The sequence below is a fragment of the Brachyhypopomus gauderio genome, chromosome 13, assembly GCF_052324685.1.
Source record: "Brachyhypopomus gauderio isolate BG-103 chromosome 13, BGAUD_0.2, whole genome shotgun sequence".
In the NCBI taxonomy this organism is placed as follows: domain Eukaryota; kingdom Metazoa; phylum Chordata; class Actinopteri; order Gymnotiformes; family Hypopomidae; genus Brachyhypopomus; species Brachyhypopomus gauderio.
This window is the reverse complement of record NC_135223.1, coordinates 16,979,440-16,999,573: the sequence shown is the minus strand read 5'-3', so window position 1 is coordinate 16,999,573 and position 20,134 is coordinate 16,979,440. Positions and strand designations below refer to the sequence as shown.

Below are 20,134 nucleotides of genomic sequence, written 5' to 3'. Positions count from 1 at the left end.
GTACTTCAGTGTTGTGTAGCTGTTGTGTATGACACTCAGCACTCCATTGTTGTGTAGCTGTTGTGTATGACACTCAGCACTCCAGTGTTGTGTAGCTGTTGTGTATGACACTCAGCACTCCAGTGTTGTGTAGCTGTTGTGTATGACACTCAGCACTCCAGTGTTGTGTAGCTGTTGTGTATGACACTCAGCACTCCAGTGGTGTATGAGTGTTGTATGTGATGGTTATTTAGTGTTATATTGGGATTTTGTGTGACTGAGTACATTAATGGTGTGTGGGCATTGTGTGTGACTGTCAACTGTGAGTGGTGCTGACCTAGGTTTCAAAGATACTTAAACTGAGAATGAGAAAGCGAATCCTGGATCAGTACATATGGAGGACTCCTGAATAAGACAGCCAAGACATTTCTGGGCAAAGCTAGAGAATTTTAGGAGGTACTTTAATAGTGTTTGGGTGGTGTGTGACTGATAGTACTTAATGATATATGAGTGTTGGATGTGAATGTTGTTCTACCCTAGTTTCAGAACGACAGACCACCTCTCCATCTTAGGTATAGCAGGTTTGTTTCTGCATGTTCTTGAAATACCTCTCCAGTAAACCAGTGGAGATGGTGCTTGAACATATATGCAGAGGTTATCCGAGCATGTGTGTTGTTCTCTTCCATTCTACCCTTGCCAGGTTAGAATCTTCAGGTGATTTTATAACGGATGTTTCATCCAGCACCTGTCCTAGACTGTCCTGTTCTGCCTAGTCTCATTTCCAATCTCCTGGTTGTCTGTGATGACAATGGATCCACAGTGGATGCGATGATGTGGAATCTGATTGGTACTCATCAGTACAGTCGTGCAAATAATATCCAAAAATACTTGGCTGACAGTGCTAAAATGCCACCTCCATTTCAGCTCTGTGGCATACTTATCCATCTACTTTCAGCAGAGCCTTGAGTCAAACGTTTGCTATATAGGGATAAAGAATATTTGAAAATGGCAGTAGCACTGTGTACTCAGATGGGCAACACCAAATGAATATATCCAGAGGTCATGAGGCTATGTGTTTTGTCTGGTTAATAAGAATTTCTAATTTTTACCCTTTTGAAAGTATCAGCAGTGATTTGTGGAGAGCATATGGACAGAGTATTTGAACATGTTCAAATATAGTTTTTGTGCTGAAGGAGATGAATCTCCATGTTCCTTGCTGAAACCTTTTTATATTGGTCATGTCAGTAGTGAATATGATACAACCATCTGAGAATTACGCTCAGTGACTTAGGTTAGCCTTAGGTTGCCATCCTTTGATTGCATTCCTTTGAAGTAAGTCGATGGTTTTAATATTGAGTTGTAGATTGTCAAGGGCACACAGCTGTAATCATTGGTTTACTGTCTCCAACCAAAATGTTGGAATACTTAAAGCCTCATTTTTCAGTCAGCAAAATTTATCATTTTAAAGCACACAATTGTGGGTCTAAAAATGTTATAGGCCACTTGCCTATATCGTTCCATATTTGTAGCTAGAATTAAGGTAGGTGTGTCTTATTGGTATGGTACTACATTTGCATTTGGACACCAAGCAACAGCCATTTGACTTGTATTGATGTGTGTATATATATTGTAGCAAACAGAATTTATTGAGGAGACATTAGCTACTCTGTTATCAACCTGTGATATTCTAGCCATTGTAGGTAAGTTTCCAAATATTGATCAATATCTTTTTATATTTTTGTCAGACATTAAGGAGCCATCCTGATATTATGAATTGTCTTATATTGCACATGAATATTTAATGAAGCATTACTAATGCATTGATAATGAATACTCTTTCTGAGAGTTTTCTTTTTTGTGCAAGCTTTTAGCAATGTAATAAATCTAGTTTGGGTCATTTGATCATTATCTTGTTTTAAACATGTTTTAGTAGGCCTACTGCAATAAATCTAGTTGGACCATTTATTGGTTAGAGACTATCCATATTTATTGTTTCATTCCATGACCTTTACCTGCTCAAGATTCACGCTCTTCTTGAAAACTGGAGGTGTAGTCTTCTCTGCAGGAAGGAAATGTTTTTGAATGAAATTTTATGTCTGAGGATCCTTCAAATGTCAGTTTTACTTGTTGAAAGAACTTTTTTTGCCCAGTATTAGAATCTAGTACTAGTACATCTTGAATCTATATTTCTCACTCTTTGCTCCTCTTTTACCCACACTGCAGCCCAACACAAGCCAAGCTGCCCTTGTACCCCACACCTATATATCTTTGATTCATTCTACACTGATATCCAATGCCATCAAACAAAAAAGCTCCATACACTCATTATCACGCTGTATGCCTCGTGGTACTTGGCTCTATATGGGACTTTTTTCTCCATTCCGTCTGTTTAGTGTGGTGTCTGGGTGCATATGGTCATCTCAGTGAAGCTTTGCTCTTCAGAGCAGTGGCAGGAGTCACCTGACTCCAATTAGATGTGTGCGGAGCAGCAGGACCAGGGGAGGATATTAAACACTGCAGCATGTGCACAAACATAACCATCACCGTGGCAACTATTCAGGGCACACACTGAGTACCTCGTCCTCTGGTGGGTGGGGCCACAGACGGTGACTTAACCATTTCTCTCTCTCTCCCTCATTCTCTCTCTCCTCTCTCCATCTCTCTCTCTCTCCCTCTCTCTCTCTCTTTCTCTCTAGCGAGCTCTCTTTCCCTTTCAATCCTCCACTCTCTCCTCCATCTCCTCCTCGTCTCTTTTATACTCTGCAGCCTTATTGTGTCATAGAATTTCCATTTTGCCTCTCCTTTTTGTCTCTGTCCTTCCGAGGCGCTCTGGGCCCTGACTTTGAGCCCTGCCTAGGGCAGTGTTATTAGAGGTGGGGGGCAGAGTGATGGGCAGAAGCAGGGAGGAGGGTGTGTTGGGTGTCCCAGCCTGCGGGCTCTCCACACTGCACTCAGATTAAAGGTGTGGTATTTATAGATGCCTATAAAAAGTAATGCTTCTCCGTCAGCCACCTTCACTCTCTCCAGTGATACTGAGCAGTCATGGTCCAGTGCTGACTGCTTCACACACACACACACACACACACACACACACACACACACACACACACACACACACACACACACACACACACACACACACACACACACACACACACACACACGTACGCAAGCACAATATCAGATGCTCCTGACTTGTGGATCTTCTTGGCACATGTGTGTGTGTGTATGTGACATCTTATTTTTGATACATTTCTTCTACTTTTTATTTCTAGCATGTTGTCATGACATTGAGCGTGTGTTCCTGTACCCCCATTCTATTTGAACTTCCCTCTCCAGGGTGGTGTCCTAATGAATAGCTGTAATGAACAGCTTATACACCACCTTCCTTTGATGCAGCTGCCCCCACCTTACACCGCACTCGCCCCAGTGTCTCACCTGCATCATTTCGATCATTCACACTTTCTTTGCTGGCAAATCTTTCTTCTGTGCTAAACTTGCTGCTGTTTGGGTAAAGCTGAAGACAAAGATCCCCCTGTTCTCCCGGATTAAAGCCGGTGTCTCTCCCGCCTCCATTCAGATGCTCTTTCAACGGGATGAGTCACGTTAGCATCTCTTTTTCCCTGATGTAGCTTATAGCTCTACAAATGAATCGATACATTATCGGTAATGAGTTTAGGTGATATGATGTGCTAAATAGATATCAGAGCAAACATCAAAGCAGTAAACTGGAATTTAAATCAGGATTAAGATGGAGTTTGAGGTGCTTTCAGTCCTCTGATTTTATGCTTCTCAGGCCAGTTTTATTATGCTGCATATGCATCGTTGTGTGTAAATCAGAGGCGAATGAACTCCTGGTGTCATGGAGTTAAATGAAGCTGAAAAGAAGACAAGAGTTATGGCGGATGCTTAGGTTAATTATGGTGCTTCCAGTGTCTACTTACAGTCTCACTGAAGGTCTCTCTCTCTCTCTAGATTGCCAACACACACACACACACACACACACACACACACACACACACACACACACACACACACACACACACACACACACACACCTTTCTTTGTCGCTCTGTTACCCCTTTTAGTCTCCTCTGTGTTGTTTTTTCCTCTTTCTCAGTATCTGCCTCTCTCTCCCTCCATCTCTTCTCAGTTTTCAAATGTTAAATTGTTAAATTAGCTTTATTGGCCTGACAAAATCATATTGTATTGCCCAAGCATTTATACATAAACCGAAGTAACATACACAAACATAAAAACAGAGCAGTATATTCCATATATACTATCTTTCGGTATTTTATATTTTTGTTGGAGAGTTTGGAAAGTGTGGTAGAACATTTCATCATCATATGTATGATGGTGTAGGTACAGGTGATATAGGAAGAGTAGCTCTGTCTACACTGCACCTTGACTACAGTGGGCACAGAGGCACTGTGGTTTGGGCAGCCAGGTGTCTCTGTGTCTGCCTGTCTCTACTTCCAGGCTATGGTTACTCAGTCTGTACCTACTCCTCTGTGTATGTTGTTGGTTATTGTACACTGGTAATCTGCCACTATGTATTCTCTGTGCAGTGACATAGCACTGAAGCATCATTTGGCTCTTGGTTGTTTCAGTCCGATAATTGAAGTAGCTTTGCTTTTTTGAGTTGATTAGTGTGGGCCAGGTTCTCAGGGCAATGCTGTTGTAGTCCTGAGGTTGTTTGCAGTGTTAATGGTGTTGGAGTGTGACAGTGTGTGGAGCTTCAGGACTAGCTGAATAAAGGACTTATCTCAGTCTTCATCTGTTGCTTTTTTAGGAGTAGGAGTTGAGATAACTGTTTTTAAAATTATTCCAGTATCTAATGACACTTTTTCCAGTGCAGTGTAATTAAGGACTTTGGCCTAATTCTGCCCTACTCATGTTGTTTGGTGAGCTCCTCTATACCCAGAGGATGCTCTTGCAGAACTCTATATGCAGGGTTTCAGTAAACTGTTTGATCCACTTTTTAAAATTCATGATTGGTTAGTGGATCTCAGACTTTGCTGTCATACAATGCAATGGGTCATACAACTGAATGGAAAATGTTGAGCCAGGTTCTGGTTTGCGATTCAAATGGAATGATTCTAGAATGCCCTCCTCGGTTGGTCTTCGAGGTCGTTGAAGACACATGACGCAGCGTGGCATCGAGGGGCAAAGGAAGGGACGTAAGGTGTGCTGAGCACACAGAAGACGTTTAATCACATAAACCGAACAAACAAGTAGATCGACCAAACACCCACAAATGACAAGCTAGCTGTGTTTAGTTAAACAGCCGCCAGTGTGAGCACAAGTTGCAGAAGCATACACTCGATAACGTGGAACATAAGGCTAAACACCGAATTAGGACACGTACCAGACAGGACCTTAAATATACACACTAGCAAACACGATTAGTATGTTTAAGAAGCAAAAGCACAACATAACCTATTAATGAGGATGTGTGCCTATACCCTGACATGGCCAAGGTAAAATTACCAGATGAACTGATTTTAATATTTATTTTGCTTGAATGGATTCACCTGACACCTTGATTTCTTTGTAGAATGTTAGAATCTGTTTTTGAGGGTTAATAGTCAGGGCCCAGGTCTGACAGGACAGATCTACTGTGTCTGCGTATTGCCCTCTTGTATGCCCTTTTTTAGGAGACAATAGAACCAGATCAGCTGTGACAAGAAGTTACTGGTGGCGTCATGTAAAGTGAGGTAGGAGGCTGGAGTTTGGTGATGAAGCCAGATTGTTGATATAGACGAGCTTTAATGAAGAGTGCTGGTGTAAGTGGTCATTCTTGCCTCTCACCATGCTGTGGACCGAAGAATTGAAGAATGCTGTGGACCGAGGAGCTGAAGAATTCTTTGGACTGAAGACGCTTCTAATCTCAATGGCATATTTGGTTGTTTGATAATACTGTATTTTTTTCCCTCATATTCCACATTGAGTAAGTTTTGAGAATAGATTTTCATGCTAAAAAGAGTCAAAGGCCTTTTGGTAATCTACTAAGCAGGCAAATAGTTTACATTTATTTTGTTTGTATTTTTATTTTTTTGCAAAGATTTGTTGATTAGACTATGGAAGGTGAAAATATAGTCTGATGTTTGACAGTCTTGTAAGAATCTGATCTGACTAGTATTTTAGATGTGTTTTGTAATGTAATTTCTGAGTCTTGTGTTGATAGTGCTGCAGAATAACTTGGCAAGATTTCTGCATATACTGATTCCTCTGTAATTTGTCTCCACATTTGAATATAGGTGTCTCTCTCTCTCACTCTCATGCACAAGCACCCTTTCTCTGCTTATGCTAAGCTACCACTTAACCAGCCTACTGTTTCTTCCCTTAAAAGCCTTAATGCAGTGCCTACAGCTCTCACTGTCTGTCAGCTTCTATGCCCATTTAACATGCTAATTATGTGCTCTAAACAGCTGTAGGCAGATATATATATATATAATATATGGGTGACTTCAACAGATTCACCCTCATTACATTTGACTCAGTGTTGAAATTACATTTGACTCAGTATTGAAAGTTGACACACGGATAAACCGTAAGATGCAAACGTTTTTCTCAGAAGCTGTGAGTTTTGGGGTTGATTTGGGGCACAGTGTTTGAATGGGTATTATGGCTGTTCTGATGGCAGGGCCTACAGATTGACTGAGGCCTCCCCCCCTCAGTCAGTAATCCATGAGCTGGTGCAGGAAATACAATCAGTCAGACACACTAACCTTACCACAATTTACCAGGCAAAATATGCGTAAGAAAATAAATGCCTTTTGCCATTATGTGTTGTGTGACAATTTCCCCAACACTATTTCCACCACTTTCTCTTACATGTGACTCATTTTCATATGAAACACCGATGTTTGGTGTCTAAGCCTGTGGTCTTCAGTGTGGGGAGCGAGATCTACTGATGCAGGCTAGATGTGATCCTTCTATGTGTGTGAGCCCCAACAGGAAGAGGTCAGAGGCAGCAGTGTGTCCGTGACTGGCCCCCTCATTTTGTGTCTTAAACACTCACCTTTCCAACAAGCCTCCCCGGGAGATAAGCTTAGTGATTCTCATTTGCTCCAGGCTCACTCTCTCTCATGGCCTTTGTCCTGCTCCATATCAAAGTCTATTACGGCCCTTTGCTAAAAGCACTGAGGGTAAAATGCCACTGACACATCTTCCGGAGCCAGGGGACCCGAGGGGACCCGTGGATAAAATATATGAATGTGTATCAGCACACATCAAACCCCTGCACTCTGCTTCTGGCCCTGCTTGTGATTTCAGGAGGGAGCTAGCGGTTTGCTGTGGCCCGGCCCCTGACACACACACACACACACACACACACACACACACACACACACACACACACACACACACACACACACACCACACACACAAAGCCTTAGCCTCACCATTCCCAGAATCCTCACACACAGCTGGGGCCAGGTCAAACATTTCCTTTCTTCCCCTCTTTGTTTTTCTTTTCTTGTCTTTCAGCAGTGCCTCGTTAAGTGGCTCTGACGAGCCAGTGCCCCCTGCTGCATGCTTTTATTTGGACCCCACTGTAGTAAAACAGCTCCATTTAAACACACACACACACACACACACACACACACACACACACACACACACACACACACACACACACACACACAAACTTATGCTGAAGTGTTCTTTTATGGTTCTTTCTTTCACAGCTCACCACAGTTTTGAAGAGATGGTCACCTTTGTCAGTGGTTTAACTTGAGGTTTTTAAGACAGGGGATGATGTAAGCTATGAGGCATGCGTTTGTATGTCATGTATCAAATTGGACAAAATCCTCAAATACAGGGATGATCTGGTATTAGTCCCATGCCTCTGGAAAATCTCAGCTTCCTGCTTTTCACCTTTCCTGATCAATATTACACTTTTGACCCTGGTCTGCAGATGAGTCAGACAATTGAAAGGTGTTCCTTGACCTTGTCACCTCCCTGTTACTCATCAGCAGCAATGTGGGTTTGTGGGTTTTGGCGTCCTACAGCCCGTGTGGCAGGGGTAACGTCCTGGGTGCTTTAGCAACGCTGGAGTCCCAGACCCCTGACCCTGCTACTCTACTGGCCTCTCCAAGCTGTCCGGCTTCTTAGTCCAGGGCAAAGGAGGAACTGCTGTTTGCCTCTTGCGCAGATTGATTGGCCTGTATACACACTCAGGAAGGAGATAACAACCTGGAAGCTTCATTTACATATTTTAGCTGGTAGAGAGTGTAATCTATCTGCCACTAATGGGCAGAGTAGCGGTACACTCTGAAAGGCTCTTTTTCCTTCCTGGAACAGAACGTGTGTCTGCAGAATTTACTGAGCCTCTTGTAAGAGATTAAATCTGGGTTTGGTGTTATGGATTACAAATGGAGTGTTTGTGATGGAAGAAAGGGCTTTGGTCTGTGGAAGGAATGGCTGGTTTTAAAGAAACTACATTTTCTGTTTAGTCATTCTTTCAGGCACTGCATTTCTTGTCTCAGATCTTAGACAGTGTGCATATGTATGCATATGTATGTGTGTGTGTGTGTGTGTGTGTGTGTGTGTGTGTGTGTGTGTGTGTGTGTGTGTGTGTGTGTGTGTGTGTGTGTAGGTGGAAGATGAGGGAGCGAGTGCAAGAGGCAGAGCTGGTGTATTTTGGTGCTGTGTTGTGTCTGCTAGACCTTTGTTGTCAGTAGAGCAGCTGTTACAGCAGGGGCCTCAGTCCCTCACCATGTTGCTGTTGTTCCACTGTTATTGTAAAGGAGTGGCAGGGCAGGTGTGCCAAAGACGGCTGATGAGAAGAACAGACACCAGGGTTTGGCACTTATACCACACACACCACACACACACACACACACACACACACACACACACACACACACACACACACACACACACACACACACACACACATACACACACACACACACATACAGACTCCTTATCACTTCAAAGAGCTAAAAAAGAAGTCCATTTGTCTGGCTTCTCATATTCTTGTAGGTTTTGTTGACCTCTGTTGGTTTCACACAAAGGACACACGTCATTCACATTTCAGCAGCAATTTACAGGCTGTTTTGTGATGCTTTGTGGTGCTTTTACTGCAAGGAGGGGCCAACTGGATCAATAATAATCAATGCATTGGATACTGAATGTTCCATAGACCTCTGATGCTGGCTGAAATCAAGCATAAAAACACTTAATGAGATAAACAACTCAATTGGGATTTTTTCCACAACTGCCCTGTTTATTCACACGCTCTCCTTTTCTCACACTTTCTGTTTTTCTTTTTCCTTCTGTCCCAATTAGTGGCTGCATCTTTTTTAAACAGGACTCTGCACTGTCAATATCGCTGCAGACAGATAAGCTCCACTTTCTTCCTCTCGGACACATTGCGACAGGTGTTCTGGCTGATAAATCTCAGCAAAAGGTAATTATGGAGTGGAGTTTTAGCAGAATGTGCAGACCAGGGCCGCGCTTCTGGGCACCATTTAGCTCCTGAAAAAGATTCATCACCGTTAGGATTGGCAAGGATTCCCAAGTGTGGAATGGAAATTACCGATGTGTTGGGAATGGGAATAACAGATGTGTTAGGAATGGGGATTATACATGTGTTAGGAATGAAGATTATAAATGTGTTAGGAATGGGGATTATACATGTGTTAGGAATGGGGATTATACACGTGTTAGGAATGAAGATTATAAATGTGTTAGGAATGGGGATTATACATGTGTTAGGAATGGGGATTATACATGTGTTAGGAATGAAGATTATAAATGTGTTAGGAATGGGGATTATACATGTGTTAGGAATGGGGATTATACATGTGTTAGGAATGAAGATTATAAATGTGTTAGGAATGGGGATTATAAATTTGTTAGGAATGGGGATTATACATGTGTTAGGAATGGGGATTATACATGTGTTAGGAATGAAGATTATAAATGTGTTAGGAATGAAGATTATAAATTTGTTAGGAATGGGGATTATACACGTGAGGAATGGAGATTACTCACGTTCCAGGTTTTTGATTTGAGCAGGAAATGGTTGTAGAGGTTCGCTACTGAGGATCACAACACACTTTGCTGTTCTAGTGCAATTGTGTAATTCCTTACTGAGAGACATTTGTATACAAGTTCATTACAAAGGTATGATGGTAAGATGTTAAGATGTTAAAATGATAAACATTGCCACTTTAAGTTGCTAAGATATCATCTTCATACATAACTAACTGCTCATAGTGTACCCTGCCTTCGCCCGGAGATGCTGGGATTGGCTCCAGCTCCCCCGTGACAGGATGGATGGATGGATGGATGGATGGATATATAACTTTGTGAGATTTGAAACTCAAATGTGTATATGTGTGTCTGTGTTTTTGAGTGTTTGTGTGTATGTGTATGTGTATGTGAACGCGTGTGAGGATGTGTGAGTTTTTGTGTGAATGTATGTGGTGTGTTTGACTGTATATGTGTGTCTGTATATGTGTTGTGGTGACTGTGTGTGTGTGTGTGTGTGTGTGTGTGTGTGTGTGTGTGTGTGCGTGTGTGAGTGTAAATGTGCAGCAAATGCGTAAGATGCGAGTATGTCATCCACAGTACTAAGGATATCTTACTGATATTGTAACACATATATTGCCCATCATCTCGTTCCCAGCACTACACATGCTCAGACTCACCCTCACCGCCTGCACTCACATCTATAGCACACACATATTGCTACATGACTAAACTGTGAAATCAGTGGGCAGAGATTAATCAACAAACTAACCTCAGTCCTCAAGCTGTGATGTCATCTTGCTTCATTATCGTCTCAAGGCTAGTCACCTGACCAGCTCTTCAGTCCACACGAATGGCACACAGTGCTGTCTTTAGACCTGACCACTGGTCCTCTCCCCAACGACCCTGACCCCAACGACCCTGACCCCAGCGACCCTGACCCCAGCGACCCTGACCCCTCCGCAGGTGGAAGGTGTGTGGGAGCACATCTACGTTAAAGGGAGCCTACATTAAACGCACAGTTTTGGAAATGTTAAGTGATGACTGTTCTTTAATGTAAAGGTTCTTTAAAAAATTACTTATTTTTATTTGATCTAAATACATGAGAATATATATTTGATCATATTATTATTTTATTTGTTTTTGTCCTTTTTGTTTGTGATGCGTTTCTCTTCCTCAACTGTTTACATTCTTTATCTGAAACAAATTTTAATATTTTAAATAAAGTTGGGCAGACAGCTGGAAGCCATTATAATTTTAGCCCTGTCCCTGTCTGTATGGTCTATGGACGTCTGTATGGAAGTCTGTATGGAGGTCTGTATGGAGGCTTCAAGGTTTTGCATTTTCTTGTTAGCCTTCTGGGCAAACTGACTGTAGCAAGTTTTATCAATAAATCTGCATAAAAAACAGCAGAATTCTATTAGGATGAGCAGCATAGATGCTGTGGGATAATGGCTGTGTGTCATGGCTAAGCACACACTGGAAAACAGGAGCTTGGCATGTAGCTTGAGTCACCAGTTGCACTTGGATAATTGATTTGTGTTGGTGCCCACAGCTGCACTGTCGCCCCTCTGACCCCCGCCACTCATCTGCCCAGCCCTGCACATCATCACCATCTCCCATCCTTTAGCATGCACACAAACACACATGAAGTGAATGCGCAAGATGTGGGGGGTGGGTGGGAGTTGTGGTGGTGGAGAAGCCGGTCTGGCCATCAGGCAGGTGTATCTGTGGCATGTACGTCACCATCCAGAAGCACAATGTGGTGTCCCTTCTGTCTCAGGCCCGAGTTCATTCTGCAGTCTGCCTTAGGACCTGTTTGATAAGAACATGGTGCAGTCTACTTTAAGACCTGTTTGAAAAGGCCACAGTGCAATCTGCAAATAATAGTACAGTGATGGTTATGATGGCTTTGGCTGTAGTTAATCAATTTGAATTATTGCTTTTAGGTTGAAGTTGAGATTGGCTGCATTAATTCAGCAGAATTTATGCATAGGGAACCACACAAGAATCCCAGTCAGGGTCAGACTAAGCGGCCCGTCCTACCGTTTCCCTCTTACAGGACCGTAGAACTAGTTGAAGAAATTCTCATAACAGCATCATGATTAGTACCTGGTTGCAATCTCTTTCAGTGATGGGCTGAACTGATGCCAGGGCCACACTGCAACTGTTATCGCCCTAATGATGGCCTGTTTGAACAGCATGGTCAGTGTTTAGTTCAAGCATCATTCCGACTGGAAGTGCTACAGTCAGCTCGTGACATGAACTAATGATGCAATCACGCACCACCAACCAGCAGCAAGAGCAGCGATCAGTTCCATTACTCTGGGTCCCTCCAAAGAGACCTGGGTATATACAGAGCAGTCAAACCCACAGTGTTCACCTGGTATGAATGCAGATAGCCTTGAGTTAAAGTTGCTCTTAAACATCAGTTTCAGTTGAGCCAGTGCTCCCAAGTACAACGCCACAATAATAAGACGTCTGGCTGTCCCCAAACGACACGGCATTCTTGACAACCTCATTCATAACAGAGCGGTATGAAAGAAATATGAAGATGTGAACATTTACAGCAGTAGTCATTAATTAATGTCCACCTACTGTCGAATGCAAACTACCAGAGTGAGCCATAATCAGATTCATGTCTTTCTTTTGTTTCTCCTTCACAATTTCTCTCCCCCTCTCTACTGTTCTCTCTCTTCTCTCTCTCTTTCTCTCTCTCTCCCCTTTCTCATTTTCTCTCCTCTCTCTTTCCTACTCCTCTCTCCCCCCTCTCCTTTTCTCTCCCCCTCTCTCTCTAACTCCTCTCTCTCCCCTTCTCTCTCTCTGCCTCTCTTCCCCTCTCTCCCCTTCTCCTTTTCTCTCCCTCTCTCTCTCTCTCCCCCTCTCTTCCTCTCTCCCCTTTCTCTCTCTCGTTTGCTCTCTCTGATCAGGTCGGAAGTTCATCATAGCCAATGCACGTGTGGAGAACTGCGCCATCATCTTCTGCAACGATGGCTTCTGTCACATGTGTGGCTACACGCGGGCGGAGGTCATGCAGAGGCCGTGCTCGTGTAACTTCCTGTATGGGCCGCACACCAAGCGCCTGGACGTTGCACAGATGGCCCAGGCGCTGCTGGGCACTGAGGAGAGGAAAGTGGAGATCACACTCTACAGAAAAGACGGTAGGACAGCCCAGATGACTTCCACTGGGACAGGAAGTGACTAATGCTGATTCATATGACAGATTCAGTGATCCTCGCGTGTGATGTATGGCGTGGCAGCAGTTCAGCCTGCTGAAACGTGAAAGCTTAACTGGGTACCCTGCCACTGTGTCCCTGAGGATGTTAGAGGGTGTATTGGGCAGGACGTTGCCTGCTGGCTGGGCTGTCTCCTAGAACAGAGAGCAGGGAGGAGAGTGGAGCAGGAGCCGTATCCTGCTCTGGGAATGGATTCAGGTCACTTGCTATTGTTCTAGTCGGGTGCTAAGTCATGAGAGTTGATCCAAAATCTTATTCCTCTTCCCAAGCCAGAGACAGAACTGGAAGAAAACTGTTGACTTGTTAGTAAGATAGAGAAAGAGAGTCTGCAGAGAGAGTGAGAGATTGACCTAGCAGAGTCTATTTTATTGAAAAGGTTTATTTCATTGATAAAAAAACAAATACCTGCAGGAACCTATTAGACAAAGTAAATGTCACCATTTGTCACCACAGTGCCTAGTGGGACCAATGACCAATCGCACAAAGAAAGAACAATGATCAATCAATTTAGAACAACACAGCTGCATGTCCCCAGTGGGTGTGCATGTGTGTGTATGTGTATATGTGTTTGTATGTTTGAGTGTGTGTGTGTATTTGCCATCAGTGTTCTGTGAAAAGAGGGTGGACACAAATGCTGAGAGGCGTGAGATTTAATTGGGGCAAATCCAGAGTCCTAATCATGGACACAATCCAAGGTCATGCAGCCGGGTAATTCTAAGACAGAGACATGACTAACATGAACTATGGGCTAAGACATATTTGCTACAAAATATAAGCTAAACAATAGACATAGACCAAACATACAACACAAGCAGTGAACTTATAAATAAGAATAAGCACTCAAAAGACACTGGGTTGAATATACAAATACATAAACCACACAACCACTAACTAGAGAACCATATACTGTAACTTGGAATAGCATACTATAACCAGGGGGTTGCATACAAAACAAAGACCAGCAAAGACGCACCAAGCACACAGGGCTTAAATACACTGGGATAACAAGGGGACCAAACAAGAAACAGGTGACAATGATTAACAAGGGGCGGGGTAACAAATAGACAGCAGGGACCAGCCAAAATGACAACACACATGAAACGTAAACAGAAGCACATGGAACAAAGAAACCAGGAAACAAGAGACACAGCTGACAGTTGGAGGCGGGACTAGATGTGCCAGTGTTTGTGTGTGTGTGTTAATTTGTATGTGTGCATGTGTGTGTGTGTGTGTGTGTGTGTGTGTGTGTGTGTGTGTGTGTGTGTGTGTGTGTGTGTGTGTGTGTGTGTGTGTGAATAAAGAAGCTTCTCCTCTACCTCTCTTCTGAATGGCAGTGGCGGACTCTGCACCACCCATTCTAGTTTCCACAGGTTCCTCTCTGAGCTGAGGGTGTACATGCAGTACCCAGCTCCTCCAGCAGCTGGCTAAGCCAAAGCCCCAGTGTGTGACGTGACCCAGTTTAAGGTTTGCTCATGGCACTCGCCTGAGTCGTGGCGTCAAGGTGAAGGTTTTACACTTTCTACTTTCTACTTTTGCAGCTGGCAAACCTTTTAAAGATATATTTGTCAAGATAATAGAAGATTGAAATGATTTGAGGCTGATGTAACGCACCTTGCAAACATTATGGTTAGAACAGGATACAAGGAGCTGCCAAAACCTGATTTGGTTTTCATTGGCTGTGTGCAGTGTAAGTGCAGGGTTACCATGATTGTGTGTGTATGTGTGTGTGCGTGCTTGTGTGCTTGTGTGTGTGTATGTATGCGTGTGTATGTATGTGTGTATTTGTGTATATGTGGTCTGTATGTGTGTGTAATCTGTGGGGGTATGTGGCTGTGTGTGTGTGTCTGTGTGTGAGTGTGTGCCTTTTGGCTTTGAATGAGATTCTTTGGGATACGAAGCTGCTCTGGTGTTTGTGTGAGGAATCACAGGCCATGGGAGGTTTGCCGCACTCCCATATGTCTTATTATCTCATGACCAAGTTCTCTCCTTCCCTTTCCCTCTCTCTCTCTTTTTCTTCATCTCTCTCTCCTTCCCTCCATCTCTCTCTCTCTCTCTCTCTCTCTCTCTCTCTAACAATTTCAGTAACACTCTAGCACCCCCTGGTATGTCTCCCCTTAGTTGAACCTATCACATCCACATATGCAAACACATGCACCCAAGAGATACATAGAAGCGCAGCATGCACACATATGCATTTACACACACACACACACACACACACACACACACACACACACACACACACACACACACACACACACACACACACACATAAACACGGTGTAGAATTAGACTCCAGTATTGGAACACACTTCGATTCCTCATGCATAATGCACAATGGGAAACACAGCTTTGTAGCATGGGCTTCGTAACAAGGGACTCCAATTGCTCCTCTGGTTGTGGGTAAAGAGTGGGATGGGGGGTTTGGGGGTTGTTGGTGAATGAGGGGAAGAAGAAGTGAAAACTGCTCCTTTACTCTCTCTTCCTCTCCTTCATGCCTCTGCATCCATTCATCTGGTGAGCAGCACGCTGACATCAGCCTTCACAATGATGGATGAACAGTTCTCGTACTCGGCTGTCCCGTTGCTGATCGGACCGGCGCTTAATCAATCACTCCGAGGCTGAGCTCCACTGTAGATGCAGTACCTGTGAAAGTGAGAGGGGAGAGGGAGTGTGTGTGTGTGTGTGTGTGTGTGTGTGTGTGTGTGTGTGTGTGTGTGTGTGTGTGTGTGTGTCACTGTAAGGTAACGATGGGCCACAGCTGAGAACCTAACACCTCCAGGTCTTTGAGGATGTGTCCTATTCTTTGGCTCAGGTCATGTGTGAGCCCACGTATGGGTCTGCTGTGATCCATGCCTGGGCCAAGATCTTTCCCAGGCGGGACATAAGCGGCTCTTTGCTTGTCTGACCTCTGAGTGCCACTCTCTCTGCATCCTCTAATTGCCGGCCTGGAACCATGATACATGGTGTACAGATTAACATCATGCTCTTTAAATCATAAAAAGAGTTCCAGGATAGATGTTCTGATCTAGGCTTAGTTCTGATCAATAGTGTTCAGCATATGAAAGACAAGCATCAAACATTAGCCCTAAAATATAATAAAAGCAATTTTATAATAAAAGCCACATAAAATCTCTGGTCATAATGGGATATTTATTTACTAAATTAAAATATTTGTATTTTATTGTTGTCAGTAGCAGTCCCAGTCAGTTGCTCACAAACTTCTACACACATCTCAACCATCCTTTTCCCTGTAGAGACTTTAACCCCCTGACCTGGGGGTCAAAGGAGGCCGGCAGATTCTTCTCATCAGTCGATGGAGCACCAGATGCCTAGGAATAGTGATTTTCATTTCCTTAAGTAGCAGGGTGGAGATTACCATCTGCAGCCAGGACACCTGCCTCTTCGTTTTCCCAAACCCATCAAGCCCCCTGTTCTTCTGGCTCCTTAGCTGCCCAGTCTGGAGCTACACTTTATCCTGAGCCATTATTAGGAGACATCCGATAAGCCCACCTTGTCAATGGATGGCCTACAGTTCTGTCTGTCATAATGAAATGTGCTGGTTTATCTTATTCACAGTTATTGATTTTGTCAGACAAGCAGATCAGTCCTGTTAAAACCAGAGGAGTTGGCAGCTGACTGGAACTGAATGAACTCTATTTAGGGCAGACTGCTATGAGAGAGAGGGCTATTGTTAGTGTTAAATGGCTTACAATAGCAGAGTCCTACTCTACTGTGTATGTGTGCATGTGTGTGTGTGCGCGCGCACACATGTGCATATGTACCTTTGTGTGATACAATGGGCTGTGATATAGCTCAGAACAATGAGGATGCTGACATCAGCTCCAGAAGTGTTCTGATACCCCATCATGCATCTCAGTTTCTTCACAGACAAGACCAGACATCCTGTATATAACAGAACTCTTCAGTCTCACTGACATTTCCAGAATTTGCTGCATTACTGAAATACTCATGCCAGGAGTTTTAAAGTTCACCCTGTACTATGTTTCTAGACAGATTCTCTCAAGAACGTTCAGCATTTGTGCTCTGGATTATCAGCAATATTGCGTTTTCAGATCATTTGCTTTTGCAGATTATCAGCTTGCTGCTGCATGCATTTTTCCTTTCTCCTCACCATTTGTAACAAGTAGCTACGAAAAGTGAACAATGTTTTCCAGTGGGATAAGCAAACAATATCATCTAATGGAAAACTCCATTGGAAGGCATGGACACAGCAGTTGTAAGTTATGAGAGCAAGCTTCTGTCCAGCTACATCCATTGTCCTTGTGTTTGGATGTGATAGGAATCCATATGTTCACTGATGATCTTTCATATTTTTCTTCCCTTTGATGAAGAGCTCCAGACTGATGAGGCATGTGGGAGTGTGACAACTCTTGCTCTTTTGTTCACACTTGTGTGCGACTCCCTGCAACACATTCACCAAGACAGTCAAAACACCCACAGTTCACCCAGTGGATTACTTAGTACGGAGTATTGTTGCTAGCTCGCTAACAAATGTTTTAGCACAACACGTAGCTAATCTAACGCAAGGATTTAAATTGTGATCAAAACGGGAAGAGGAGAATGAATGAATGAATGAATGAATGAATGTTTCAATTTATCTAAATACCCAAGGCGCTTTACAATTGTTAAAACAGCTACGTTACAGACAACCAATCACACACCGGCGAGAATCCATCATGCTGAAATGCCGAGGCAACGCTAGAAACTGAGGTAAATAAACACCAGTCGCATACATTGGGCGAGGACAAGATATGATGAAATTGGTCTGTAGTTGGACCCTCCAGCACACACTCTGGACTCATCCAAACACTCTCTGGACTCTAACACACACTCTCAGTGGACACCATGTTCAAATATTATTTGTATCTTTCATACATCCTTCACTCAAAGGAGCAGTGGAAAAGGTTATCGTGTCTGTCTAGATCATTTTCATTTCATTCTACCAGTTCTCCGTATCTTTATTTTAGTGCAATTCCTCACTTGCTTATCTCAAACAACCACAACCAAACATTTTCTGGTTGTTAGTACTAAAAATACACATGCAAAATCTAAGTTGGCATATTGTGAATTGTGATTTTCACCCCAATCAAAATGAGTCCTCCACATGTACCCATCTGTGCAGTGAGAACACACACACAAGCATCATTAGGGGGCTGTGGTACACACGTGCCCAGAGTGGTGGGCAGCCCTTATAGAGGGGCCTTGGGCCCATGAATCCTAGGACCTGGGACTCAAACCCACAACCCTCTGATCACAAAACCAGTTCCCCAAACCACCAGACCATGACTGCTCCAAATCTACTTAAGCCATAAGTTTTTATTTAAACCAACACTAAAATTAATCTCAAAGTCATGATCAAATTAAAACCCAAGCTTTAATTCTATGGAGGTGAGCGGTGTTGTGCTGGACGTGAGTCCTCGTAGCAGACAGGCAGATAATGAATCTCGGCAGCATTTCTAGATGCTGGGGCTGCTGGCTGGCTGCCTCATTACACACGCAATGAAGCCGCGCTTGCTCACTAAACACAAGGGAGGGTAGACACACACACACACACACACATGTGAAGTCACACACGTGAGCGTACACAAACACACACAAGTGTACGTGCGCACACGCTAATTAAAGCAACTCGTCTCTTTCACTCTTCCCTTCTAGTATAGGTGTTTAAGAGTGCTAAGAAGTGAGAAGCATGGTGTGAGAGTTAATTGGCTAGCTGCTTGTCTGAATGCTGTGGTGAGATAATGGGGTTTTAGGTGCTGGAATACATCCAGATGCCGGAGATGCCGTGCTGCACTAAAGCTTCTTTTTGAGTGAAACAGACATGATGTGATAAGGTTACCAGAAGCTTCTAGTCTGCAAAAAGCTGCAACGTGATGCATTTCAAACTAATTTTGCATGCTCCCTCTCACAGACAAAACAAGGCCCACGTACTTGTGGGACATACCGGCTGAGTTGTTGACAGGTGTGAACAAGCTTTTCTACAGTATATTGAATGTGTGCTGTTGAAGGGGAGGGATGTGTACTGGATAAGGGATTCCTTTCCTCAGGTGAGTTAACTTTTTTGGATAATGTACATGTTTCATGTAGGCTACAGTAATTCCAAAGCACACTAAATTGTGTTTTTAGGAATAGTGTTTGTTCAAAAAAGCGAAACAAATAGTCACATTGATGACAGCAGTAAAACCAAGAAAACAAAACTAGCTGAGAAGGAGTGGGGCTTATAAGTGTAGTCTTGTGGTGTAGAATTGTGAGTGCCTCCGCTATCAGTGGGGCTCTCTCCCTTTCCAAGTATGAGTTCACATTTTGTCTTGTTTTCAAAACTTGATATTAAGTGTTTTAGTTGGATTGTATAAGTTTCTCTTGTTAGGTTGATTTTGTGACGGTGAAAAGGAAAGTGTGCGTCGGTCTCTTGTCTCACCTGTCCTTTCTCTTTTGGCAGTCGTCTGGCCTTCTCAGTGACTGAACTGTGGTCTTTGAGCCTGGACTTGATTTAGAGCTTGATCTTAATCCCTGACAGTAAAATGATCTGCTGAATTTCTGTTTTAGTTTTCATCATTCCAGTGTTCCAAATAATTGATTTTTTTTATTATTAATTATTATTATTATTATTATTATTATTATTATTATTATTATTATTATTATTATTATGTCGTGCGTTTTAAAGCACTTCTGCTTTTTGTTAATGGCTGCTAGTAAACCACTGCAGGATTCAGTGAAGGTCCTATCACACTTACTCACTCACTCACTCACTCACTCACTCACTCACTTTCTCTCTCTCACTTTCTCTCTCTCTCTCTCTCGCTCTCTCTCCTATAATGAATTAAACACAGGCTTGTCACTGTGTGAAAAGCTTTCTACCTCTTCCATTTGCATATGGAATTGTCCAGAGGAAGGCAGGAAAGAGAGGG

General features: G+C 43.2%; 1 protein-coding gene across 2 annotated transcripts in view; it reads left to right on the top strand.

Annotated features, from left to right (window-relative positions):
• The window catches only part of kcnh2b (potassium voltage-gated channel, subfamily H (eag-related), member 2b), a 153,562-nt gene that overhangs the window by 2,297 nt on the left and 131,131 nt on the right, over positions 1-20,134 (top strand). For both annotated transcript variants that reach the window (XM_076971323.1, XM_076971324.1), the window contains exon 2: positions 12,897-13,127. In XM_076971323.1, the coding sequence (XP_076827438.1) occupies positions 12,897-13,127 (231 nt within the window). The remainder of the gene's footprint in view (positions 1-12,896; positions 13,128-20,134) is intronic.